The sequence below is a fragment of the Dysidea avara genome, chromosome 9 (genome assembly GCF_963678975.1).
Source record: "Dysidea avara chromosome 9, odDysAvar1.4, whole genome shotgun sequence".
NCBI classification, from domain to species: domain Eukaryota; kingdom Metazoa; phylum Porifera; class Demospongiae; order Dictyoceratida; family Dysideidae; genus Dysidea; species Dysidea avara.
The window spans coordinates 32,252,655-32,265,650 of record NC_089280.1 but is presented as its reverse complement, the minus strand read 5'-3'; the positions used below and the strand labels follow the sequence as shown (position 1 = coordinate 32,265,650).

The following is a 12,996-nucleotide window of genomic DNA, read 5'->3' as shown; positions in this document are numbered from 1 at the left end:
CACACCCATCGCGAATGGCATAGTAGAGTTTGGAATGTTGCTGGATAGGCTGTAGAGGAAGAATTATTGCCTTATAAAGAGTTGTTTACTACTGTTGTACTTGAACAAGTTCTTGTAGCAGCTGCTACATCATGTTTTCGTGTTTCCTCCAGCTGCCATTCTTGTTATGGACGAATTTAATTGCAAAAGCGATGAATTCAATTGCAAAAGCGACGAACTCAATTGCAAACGGGACGAATTCAATTGCAAAAGCGACGAATTCAATTGCAAATGGGACGAATTCAATTGCAAAAGCGACGAACTCAATTGCAAACGGGACGAATTCAATTGCAAAGTCGCCGAATTCAATTGCAAAGTCGCCGAATTCAATTGCAAAAACCTGTAATAGTTATTTACCCAGTAGTGGGACTAAGAGTGGAGTCTAATCGACTACCTTGATAAAATTTATTAATTTAAAATAATATTTCATGTAGCTATAGGTATGGACCACTCTTCACACTATTGCCAGTAAACAGCTTTCAGACTGTAGATTACTAATTTTGTGCACATGGTATAATATTACCTTGAAACAGTCTGGATGGTATTTGTGGCTCACTATTGTCTATTCATAAAAGTAAAATCACACACTATACACACTTTGTTACCACTTGACACAAGCTATGAGCTGCAGGGTTGCAGCTCGTAGCTTGTGGATATACAAATCAAGACACATGGTAGTGTGTCGTGCGGCCAATAAAATCTGAGTATATTGACAGGAAGAAAGAAAACAGCTTTTTCACACTTGCATAGCTCCATGGCAACTTCTTCAAAGCACACCATTTTTGCATTATAGCTGCCTGCCAGGTAGGGTAGGCCACACAGCAAATTTGATTAAATTCACAACAGCCATTTGTGAGATATGGGCATTCAAATTTTACTTTGATTTTTTTGTATTTTTTCTTTGTGTGGATAAACACTTAACTTCAACAATAAGGCATTACTAAGTAAAAGCAACTGGTTATAAGAAACCCACCAGGGATGAGACTGCAGATATGAACCCTACATGAAAAAATGAGTTTTACTGCACATATTGTGCACTTTACCAAAGCTGTTATAAATTGCAAATATACAATCTTTCATTGAAATTTTAATATTAACGGTAATGTTAGTGCAAAAATTGGATAAATATTCACAGAGAAAGCAAATTGCTTTACACCTACAGGGTAAATTCGTCTGTAATATAATAAGACGTTAAGTAAAAGATGTTGTATTTAACAGAAAATGTAGGCAGGAAAAAGCAAACACCAAATTAAAGTTGCTTTATAGCTTGTACCTACCAAAGAAGTGATACCTATCCAAAACAGCCAAACTGTGAACAAATATCACTGTAGGATGAAAATAAACTGTATGTTCAGAGTTAGTGCAAACAATTTTTATGCCATGTCACACATAATTATGTACTACTCTTTTCCCATGTATGGACTATTGGGGTGAACCCGAGTGAGTCACACTAGGCGGTATGCAGTATAATACAAGCATCATGTGTACAGACAGTAAACCAGTGGTGGAGGAAGCTGTTCATAATTTCAGGGGGCACTTGCACAATCAACAACAGCCTGGTATTCGAATGCTTATCACTTTTCAGGGTCAAGTACTTTTAAACTCCCAGCAGCAACAGCAGAGCCTACTAACAGCTTAATTCCATATGCAATTTGGAGTCCATTTTCATATGCTCCTACTATATATAGAGATGTATAGAAATGTGTTAGTTAGCTATTGAGTGCAAGCTAAATTACACTAGCTATTTACTATGGTTACATACTCTACATAGTGCATCACCGTTTACTTCATCCATGACTCCTGAATCCATTGTAGTCAAGTGATCAGCAAATCATAGTATCAATAGGTCACATGATTTATCCATGGAATCAATTACAGTATACTGGTACTTGGAGATCATCTGATAAATGAAATGTTGACAGACACCCTTCAATGTATTGCATATTAAGTAGTGATCAATTGACCAAAGTACCAGCTAGTTGCTGCTCTCCAATTAGAATACTCATATAAAGTCGCTGTTACTATCCTATTTATACATGAAACATGTTGCTCTAGTCTCATACATCATCACAACAATCAATTATCTTTGGAAACAACACCCCAACTAACTGCTCTCAAAATATTTAAACCAATTCCTCACATATACGTATGAGCTTCAACTGTGCACGCAGAAGTGTAGGAATTGACCGTGGACTCCCATTGGATGCATCACATGATTCACTAAGTTGTATGTTGGGTAACTGCATATGTAAGTCAGCTGTTCAGCACATTTGTAGCTTTCCCTTCCTATATAGAGCAGTTGCATGTGACGTCACAGGTGCGACATTTAACTGAAACGTGTGGCAAAACGTGTGGCATTTGTACAGCCAGCTGCTGGGAAAATTGCATGTTTCATTTTCCTGTTATTGTAGAGTGACTAACAGCCAAACTACGCCAGTCGGTGTTGATAATCGTCTGTTATCAGATACTAACATACTAGAGTAGTGAGAGCATAGCGGTCTGCTTTGTGGCTACATGGCGAAAATAGTGTTTATTTGCTCATTCATTTTCGAAACAGGTTCACCCGTAAGTTGAAATGGCAAGGCTAAACTGCTTTCTTTCTTCATAATTGTGTCAGAAAAACTCTTTTAACACATTGGTAAACGTGAATAGGCATCTGGCTTCGTGAGCGTGCTAGTAAAAAGTGGAATTTTATTGTAATTTCAGAAACCAGACCAGCTATGCTCTCGTCCTTCTAGTATATTAATACCTTATAATAGGTGAATGTAACACTGTAGTATCTAAGCTATCCATACTTGCGTTGTGGCAGTAGAATCGAATACACAATTTTCATGCATTGTGGCAATGGATTCTTGCCACATGTTTTTCTAAGCGTGTCTAAAGTAATTATTTGTGCAACCGCTCTATGTATTGGCCTTACTAATTGTCATGCATTTATGCTGCTGCGAAGTTTCCTAGCCTTGCAATTACCCCATCAAGTGAGCAGAATGACACCTAAGCAATAAGTAAAAGTGTAGCACTGGCAAGTGAATCAATTTCAGGGGCGGATCCAGGAGCTGGCAAGGGGAGGGGCACAAGCAGGGTAAGTTGTAGGTAGTTGCATGCATGGGGAGAGCAAGATTCTCTAGTTCAGTGCTGCTTTTTTGAAGCAGTAAATAATCACCTCTTAGTGGTGTCTCACCGTTGATTTTTGCCATTTTGGCCTTTTCAGATGGTTGTGAAGTCTTAAAAGCTGTTTAAAATGCTCTGGATGTCTTAAATAACAACAACACGATAATTATTTTTAGAGGCGCTTAGTACGCACGAAGGTGCTGGGTGACTATTTTACAGCTAGTTTGACTTCAGTTCACTTTAGTTTCAGGTGAATTTGTAATAAATGCTAGTAAAATGTGCATATTTTCATGAGGTTTAAACTGATCTTGGCCTGATAAAATTTACTAGCTATTTTAATCAGAAGTATGGCTGGCTCCTCCACAAGGTGGGGAAGGGGGGGGATTTGCCCCAAATGCCCCATCCTGGATCCGCCATTGAATTTGTAAGCTATCAATGCCAATGTGCCTAGCACTTCCACTATTGAGATCCACCCTATAGAGAGTTCAGCTACAGACAAGTTACCCTATAGAGAGATCATCTACAAAAAAATCACCCTGTAGACAGTTCAACTATAAACTGTAGAGAGTTTTGCTAGAAACAAGACACCTTGTAGAAAGAACGTAGACAGTTCAACTACAAGCAAATCATCCTGTCGACAGCTTGGCTACATTTCAAGTCACCCAGTAAAGAGATCAGCTGCAAACAAGTTATCCTCTAGGGAATAATTGGCATGTAATAAATATCTAATCAAAAACAGCCAAGCTGTAAAAAAAAGGTGCGGCCCCCATAAAGGCCATGGTGAAAAAAGATGTGAAATCCAAGGTGGCGGCCAAGAAATGGCTGTGATGGTAGGTTAATGGTTACATTTTAATAACAACAATTCACGTGAATTTGGTGCCAAGACCAAGCGGCACAAAATTCACCTGAATTGCCGTTATTAAAATGTAACCATTAACCTACCATCACAGCCATTTCTTGGCCGCCACCTTGGATTTCACATCTTTTTTCACCATGGCCTTTATGGGGGCCGCACCTTTTTTTTTACAGCTTGGCTGTTTTTGATTAGATATCACTTCTTTTTGTATTTGTATACTGCAAAGCCGGCCTATGGCTGGCTTTGGGGCTTTTTTAACCCATGTGTTTTTTTCTTTACCACAGGAAGAAGAAAAGAACTTAAAGAAGAATTTTAGTACTTCAATTATTTTTGATTTTATTAGTAATTATACAAATTATATACATATATTTATTACATGCTCATTATTCCCCACAGGATTATTTTGGCAGCTGATCTCTCTACTGGGTGACTTGAAATGTAGCTGAACTATATACAGGATGGTTTCTTTGTAGCTGAACTCTCTGTAACAGGTGATGTGTTTGCAGCTAAACTCTCTACATGGTGGTGTCTTTATAGCCAAACTCTCTACATGATGGTTTCTTTGTAGCTGAACTCTCTATAAGGTGACTTCGTCTAGCTGAACTCTCTACAGGATGCTTTTTTTGTAGCTGAACTCTCTACAAGGTGACTTCATCCAGTTGATCTCTCTACGGGGTGATTTGTTTCTAGCTGAACTCTCTACAGGTGAATTGTTTGCAGCTAAACTCTCTACATGGTGGTTTCTTTGTAGCTGAACTCTCTACAAGGTAACTTCTTCTCTACAGGATGATTTGTTGTAGTTGAATTCTATACTAGGTGGTTTGTATGAGGCTGAACTCTCTACATAGCGATTTCTTTGTAGCTGAACTCTCTACAGAGTGATTTGTTAGCAGCTGAACTCTCTACATGGTGGTTTCTTTGTAACTGAACACTCTACAAGGTGACTTCTTCTAGCATGATCTTTCTACAGGGTGAATTGTTGTAGCTGAACTACAAGGTAACTTCTTCTCTATACAGGGTGATTTGTTTGTAGTTGAATTCTGTACAGGTGGTTTCTTTGTAGCTAAACTCTTTACAAGGTGACTTCTTCTAGCTGAACTCTCTACGGGGTAATTTCTTTGTAGCTGAACTCTCTATATGATGGTTTCTTTGTACATGAACTCTCTACAAGGTGAATTCTTCTACCTGATCTCTCTACAGGGTGATTTGTTTGTAACTGAACTCTGTACAAGTGCGTTTTTGTGGGTGATCTCACTGCAGGTTAATTTGCTTGTAGCTGAACTCACTAAAGGGTGATTTTGCTTGTAGCTGAACTCCTTGCATTGTATCTAGTTTCTAGCTGATCTCTCTACAGGGTGATTTGTTTGTAGTTGATCTCTCTACAAGTTGATTTGTGTGTAGCTGATCTCTCTGCAGGTTGATTAATTTGCAGCTGATCTCTCTACAAGGTAATTTGTTTGTAGCTGAACTGTCTATAAAGTGATTTATTTGTAGCTGATCTCTCTGCAGGTTGATTTGTTTTAGCTGAACTCTCTACAGGGTGATTTACTTGTAGCTGAACTCCTTACATTGTGACTAGTTTCTAACTGATCTCTCTACAGGGTGATTTGTTTGTAGCTGATCTCTCTACAAGTTGATTTGTGTGTAGCTGATCTTTCTACTGGTTGATTTGTTTGCAGCCGATCTCTCTACAGGGTAATTTGTTTGTAGCTGAACTCTGTACAAGGTGCTTTTTTGTAGGTGATCTCACTGCAGGTTGATTTGTTTGTAGCTGAACTCACTAAAGGGTGATTTGCTTGTAGCTGAACTCCTTACATTGTGTCCAGTTTCTAGCTGATCTCTCTACAGAGTGATTTATTTGTAGCTGAACTCCTTACATTGTGTGTAGTTTCTAGCTGATCTCTCTACAGGGTGATTTGTTTGTAATTGATCTCTCCACAAGTTGATTTGTGTGTAGCTGATCTCTCTGCAGGTTGATTTGTTTGTAGCCGATCTCTCTACAGGGTAATTTGTTTGTAGCTGAACTCTCTATAAGGTGATTTGTTTGTAGTTGATCTCTCTGCAGGTTGATTTGTTTTAGCTGAACTCTCTACAGGCTGATTTGTTTGTAGCCGATCTCTCTACAGGGTAATTTGTTTGTAGCTGAACTCTCTACAAGTTGATTTGTGTGTAGCTGATCTCTCTGCAGGTTGATTTGTTTGTAGTCGATCTCTCTACAGGGCAATTTGTTTGTAGCTGATCTCTCTACAGGGTGATTTTTGTGTAGCTGACCTCTCTTCAGGGTGATTTGTTTCTAGCTGATCTCTCTACAGGGTGATTTTTTGTAGCTGACCTCTCTTCAGGGTGATTTGTTTCTAGCTGATTGCTCTACAGGTTGATTTTTTTGTAGATGAACTCTCTACAGGGTAATTTGCTTGTAGCTGAACTCCTTACTTTGTGTCTAGTTTGTAGCTGATCTCTCTACAGGGTGATTTGTTTGTAGCTGAACTCCTTACATTGTGTGTAGTTTCTAGCTGATCTCTCTACAGGGTGATTTGTTTGTAGCTGATCTCTCTACAAGTTGATTTGTGTGTATATAGCTGATCTCTCTGCAGGTTGATTTGTTTGTAGCCGATCTCTCTACAGGTAATCTGTTTGTAGCTAAACTCTCTATAAGGTGATTTGTTTGTAACTGATCTCTCTGCAGGTTGATTTGTTTTAGCTGAACTCTCTACAGGGTGATTGCTTGTAGCTGAACTCCTTACATTGTGTCTAGTTTCTAGCTGATGTCTCTACAGGGTGATTTTTTTGTAGCTGAACTCTCTTCAGGCTGGTTTGTTTCTAGCTGATCTCTCTACAGGTAGATTTGTGTTGATTTGTTCATTGCTGATCGCTCTAAAAGTAATTGATTTGTTGCAGTTGAACACCCTGCAAAGTGTTTTGTTTGTAGCTGATCACTCTAAAGGGTAATTTGTTTGTAGCTGAACTCTCTCCACAGTGACTTGTGTGTAGCTGAATTCTGTGTAACTGAATTCTCTAGAGAGTGACTTAATTGTAGCTGAATTCTCTACACTGTGCATGACTTGTTTATAGCTGAACTTTCTTCAGTGTGACTTGTAATGTTCTGAATCTCTATAGTGGTATATTTGCTTAACTCTCCATATGGTGACTGTCTTCTTGCTGAACTGTCTATAAGATTAACTGTTTGCAGCTGAACTCCCTACAGAATAACTTGTGATGTAATAAAATTCTATAATGGAGTAAATAAATTAGCCGAATGCTCTATTAGGGTGACTGTTCTATTAGAGTATCTCGATCTCGCATTTGCTACACGAAGTTGGCTTTCGAATCATAACTCAGTGGTTTGTACTCCAATTCTTCTGTACTACTGCAAGGACTTTCTATGAAGATTATTCCAGCTATACACCGATTTTCAGCTCATTGCTCTAAGCGGTTTGCCTAGTAGGCGTGAAAACTAATCCTTTTTTATTCATAAAAATCGATCGCGTAATTGTGACACAGGTTGGGTTTTGTGTCATATCTCCGTGGTCTTTATCTCGATTCCTTTCAAACCACCAAAAGGCACTCCTACGATGGTTACTCCATCTACATAGCAATTTTCAACTCATTCCATGAAGCGGTTTACCCTGTAGGCGTGACAACAAATCGATCTTGTTTTACGCGAATAATCGGTCATAACTCCTGAACCATTTATCGGATTTGTACCAAATGTGATGCTAGGATTCGCCTTTGGACTCCCTTTCTGTGTGCCAATTTTCAAGGCGATCGGAGTACGCGTTTGCGTGTTATAGCAATTTTTGCAAGTGTGCGAAAAGACGAAGAAGAAGAAAAAAAAACGAAGAAAAAAAAACGAAACTTTGGCAGCTCGTATCTCGGAAATGGCTGGAGCGATTTCCTTCAAATTTGGAATGTAGACTCCCTTGGCTGGCGGGCAACTGTGTAGCAAATTTGGTTCCAATCAGATAAGTGATCACCGAGATACAAAGGTGTGAAAATGACGTTTTCATTCTTCCTGTCAATATACTCACGGTGTGGCGTGCCGGCTTCTTGGGCCGCACGACACACTACCGTGTGTCTTGATATGTATTATATAATTTGTATATTTACTGATAAAATCAAATCTGCTTGTCTCTTTCTTCTTCCTGTGGTAAAGAAAAAAGATAGGTTTAAAAAGTCCCAAAGCCAGCCATTGGCTGGCTTTGGGGAGTACAAATACAAAAAGAAGTGATATTTAATCCAAAACAGCCAAGCTGTACCAACACCAAATTCACCTGAATTGTTGTTATTAAAATTTTTACCATTAACCTACTATCACAACCATTTCTTGGCTGCCACCTTGGATTTCACATTTTACAGCTTGGCTGTTCTGGATTGGATTCTACTAGCTTGTTAGTTTGCACAAAGTATTTTGCTTCAGCACCCAAGCACAGAATCTTCCCCTGTACAGCAGTTGACTTAATTGTTTTTCAGTAAGACAGGGAGAACTTGAGCATATTTTACAAGCTTGCGCATACTATCGTACATCTAAAATATATGGACTATAGTGTCTCTGAAACAATTATGATATGTATAAAATCATTACAAGTAGAAGGAAACAATTAGGAATTTTAAGTTGGATTAGGGTTCAAAGAAAGAAAAAGAAATGAAACAAGGGAATAGCTAAAAAGTAGTGAAACAAGGAAGATCGCCTATACCTGCAGATATACTAGTGGACATTAAATCCCTAAACTTCAGTGTATACTCAGTGAACTTCAGCAATTTTAGGTCGGAATACTTGCTCCAACAATCAATTACGTTATGGAAAGGGAGGTGGCCATTACGCTTTGTTTTCAGTTGTGCTCCACCCATTACACAGCATTACAAATGAAGAGTAGTACGATAAGCATCACTGAAATCAATTCTGTAGCTACAGAAAATACAGGTCAGTTATAACAAGAGTACAAATATTATGAACTCTTGGTTATAAGCATAAAAGCCAACACAGCCATAGGGAAGCCACATAGTGCTATTACAATTACAAATCAACACCTTGTGTTGTCAGCAAAAATAACTGGAACGCAAAGGAGGACAACAGCAAGTCCATAATGCATGTATTGTACATACTGCAGTTTGCAAAAAGACACATCTTTGGATGAAATGATGTTGAACAGTGAAGACATCAAGCACGTAGCCTAATCCAATGTCGAGTTATGCTTGGCTGAAAGCATCAGCTAGTTAGTTAGTTACTCAGTCAGCATAAAAATCCATTATATAGAATTTTATAAAAAATTCCATAAAGCCTTTTGGAAGGATTTGAGGTTAGTCTGAAGACATTTTTGGTCAACTGATGCTGCCAAGCTGTCATGAAGGGAAATTAAGGTTGGTATTAGGGTGATATTTAAATTCACTGATTCTTCGTCATCCCTAATATACAGTATGGTAATTAAACTCACTGATTTTTATTCTTGGGATACACAGGATAAAAAGCATCTTGAAAAATTCAAAGTCAAACCTTTCATGGACTGCAGCATCAAAATGTAATGTAACATCACAACATCACAACAACAAAAAAATGAATGCAGTTGCATTAACTATTTGCAAGCATACATACATAATGCACACATGAATATGTAACTAACCAATTGCTATGATAATTATGGTCTCCTGATTTTGAGTACCACCACATTTGTATGTTCCAGTTACAAATGTTGAAAACACAAGGTCTCGATCTATATCGTGAGGAGCACCAACAGTCTTAGTACAAGGTACAGGCATGTCATCATCATCACAGGATGATATGCGAGGCTCAGAAGGTCCATCAGAGGTAAACCATAGTACTTCAAATTCGAAGTCTCTATCACATCTTAAACAGTGTACAACACCACCAGTATTGTTTGGTTTATACAGTGTAGTAGCATTATTAAATGTCTTGTTGTTCACCACAAACTCGACAAGATCACTACACTCTGCATTGACCACCACATTAAAAGCTAAAACATTGAAACACAAGTAAAAAGTTAAAGACATACCATACAAGTTTGAAAAAGGGGACATACAGGTTTTTGCAATTGAATTCGTCGCCTTTGTGATTGAATTCGTCCCGTTTGCAATTGAATTAGTCGGTTTAGCAATAGAATTCATCTCATTTGCAATTGAATTCGTTGGTTTTGCAATTGAATTAGTCGGTTTTGCAGTTGAATTTATTGGTTTTGCAATAGAATTCATCACATTTGCATTACAATTCATCATAAACAAAACGGTTCCAAGAAACCAACCATTCATTAAGAGATGAATTATTTATGCTATGGAGAGTTACACTTGAGACACTAGAAGGTAATTGGAGCTGGTAGTACGCGAAGTTGATAGTTGTCTGACAAGTTAATTAGCTTGCTCGCGAGTAACCACACCCATAGCAAATGTTGTAGAAGAGTTTGGAATGTTGTTGGATAGGCTGTAGAGGAAGAATTATTGCCTTATATAAAGAGTTGTTTACTACTGTTGTACTTGAATAAGTTCTTGTAGCAGGTGCTACACCATGTTTTTGTGTTTTCCCCAGCTGCCATTCTTGTTTCAGACGAATTTAACTGCAAAAGCGATGAATTCTTTTGCAAAAGTGACGAATTCAATTGCAAATGGACTAATTCAATTTGCAAAAGCGACAAACTCAATTGTAAACAACAATTGCAAAGTCGCCGAATTCAATTGCAAAAACCTGTGAATATAAAATTGACTTTTCTGCTTGATTTTAAATACCTTGATAAACCATCTCATTTGAGTTTTACTACTGGAAAGGGCATTTGGCTATAGGTGGACACTCAGTAAACAAATACAGATGCTATTTTTTATTATCCAATCTAAAAGATAATTATTATTTTCTCATTGTATTGATATTGTACTGCATACCAAATGATTAAAATTATACATTACATGTGCTTACTCCAAGCACAATATGCACATCGCATTAGATTATTTGAAGAGCATGACAAACATTACCAATGAAGCCATGCAGTCTGGTGGGGATTATTTTCTTTTAGCTTTCTGTATACGACTGTAAACACTGTATTTTAGGATCCACAACTCAGCAAAATTATGAAGGAGATCTTACTTCTAGTAAGAATTTTGAGCAAAAAAAATTGCAATATTTAAAAGCCATGTATGTTCAGTATCTGATTAAATATTGGAAATACATCAAGAAAATTCTGATCTGCCAACATCTTAACTAACACAAAATCTTATTAAAGGATATGTAATATGTGACCTGATTTTGGAAAATCAGTCTTAATGTCACGCATAAATAATTAGAAGTTTACAATTCACCGTTACTATTAAGACAGTTTGGCACCTGTTAAATTATTTCTCAGAATTTTTAGTAATTCAAGTTACTGATTAACAATTGTAAACATTGTAAAGCTGATTAATAGCTTGGAATAATTAATTTCGGTCATAAATATTTGAGTTGTCAAATGTGACATTAGAACTGATTTTCCAAAATCGGGCCACATATACAGATCTCTAAGTTCTATTTACTTATGATGGACATTGCAAACATTCATCCTTAGAGTTTCGGTCTGCATTTTCCTGGTGCACTATAAGAGGCACATGCAGGAATTTTCAAAAGGAGCTTCCACTGAGCTCACAGAATACAGAGCCTGTACAAGGTGAATACCACTAGCAAAAGAGAAAATCGTTGAGCTAAGAAAAATAGTAGGGACGGGTCTATTTTGCTTTTTTTCTACCTATTTTTCTTTCCACTAGTTCTTTTATTTTTCACCTATTATGTTCCATATTTTGCTCAAGAATTATAAATTTTGCTCAGCATTAATCTTTGTTAATTAAACATTTCCAAGTGCAAAGCTACAGATTCACCTTACGGTGACTGTTCTATTGGAGTATCTCAATCTGCACTTGTTCTTAACATGTATAGCAAGAAGCTAGCTAATATTGCTTAACATGTGTGACTGTTTTATTAGGGTATCTCGATTATCACTTGTTCTTCCAGTAACAATTAGCTATGCATTGTTGATATTTTATCACGTCTGACTGTTCTATTAGAGTATCTCAATCTTTTGTGCAATTTTTATGTCCACTTCACAAAAATTGCATCCATTGTGCCAGCATTTTGCTCATTGCTTTTACCCACCCATTATGCCAAAAATTTTCCAGTGAAATTGACATGTCCTTAAAAAATAACTACCTAGAATTGTGCCTGCTGTACACAGATGATTAAAGTGTTACGTCATAGAAGACCATAACCTGGTCTATATTATGGAATAATTGATGTGCTGGACACACTTGCACTATAAGCAGTTACAAGGACGCAATATGGAATGAACTACTTCTTGTGATTCATAACAGATAAAGCCAGGATTGGAAAATTGAATGTATTCAGTTCGTAATTCACTAATTATTTCATAATTCATTGGTTACATTGCTATGTATTGCAAAGAAACACAACCAGAGCAAACTACTCAAAACTACAAATTAAATACAGAAGTATTTTGTCAACTGTTTTACAGAGTGCCTGTCATGTTTTCTTATACCTCAAGGAAGTTTTTTAATATTAGAAGACACACGCTCTATCAACTTAAATGGACACCCTAGCTTACAAGTCATGCTACAATGTTTCTCAGTCATTAAATACCTGTTACAGCATGTAGGCAACCCCCCTGTTAAACAGTTTCAGTGATGAGCCACACCCTTCAAGTAACTACAATAAAAATGGTTTATAAGAAAGCCTTATAAATGTGAGTCAATTTGTATCTTGTATAGAAGAAGGAACTGGGAAAAGAGAAAACATAGCTGCATATATACACAACCAGCATGTTGGACCCAAGCCTTTTTGACACATACCAGCAACTAGCAATCTGGTGCACAGGGAATACAATGGCTTGTGGCCCATACTACATTTCAAATGAAAAATAATCTTGGTACTCTGAGTCCAGTCAAGTAATCCAGTCCAGTAGTACAGTTCTCAGTTAAAGATCAACTCTCACTAAATAAATTCCTTACCA

At 37.4% G+C, this 12,996-nt stretch overlaps 1 protein-coding gene across 3 annotated transcripts in view; it reads right to left on the bottom strand.

The window, feature by feature from the left end:
- The window catches only part of LOC136267072 (contactin-3-like), a 57,411-nt gene that overhangs the window by 27,396 nt on the left and 17,019 nt on the right, over positions 1–12,996 (bottom strand). For all 3 annotated transcript variants that reach the window (XR_010706495.1, XM_066062121.1, XM_066062122.1), the window contains exon 2: positions 9,625–9,975. Coding sequence is in view for 2 of the 3 variants with exons in the window: in XM_066062121.1 (XP_065918193.1) it covers positions 9,625–9,975 (351 nt within the window). In the remaining variant the exon portion in view is untranslated. The remainder of the gene's footprint in view (positions 1–9,624; positions 9,976–12,996) is intronic.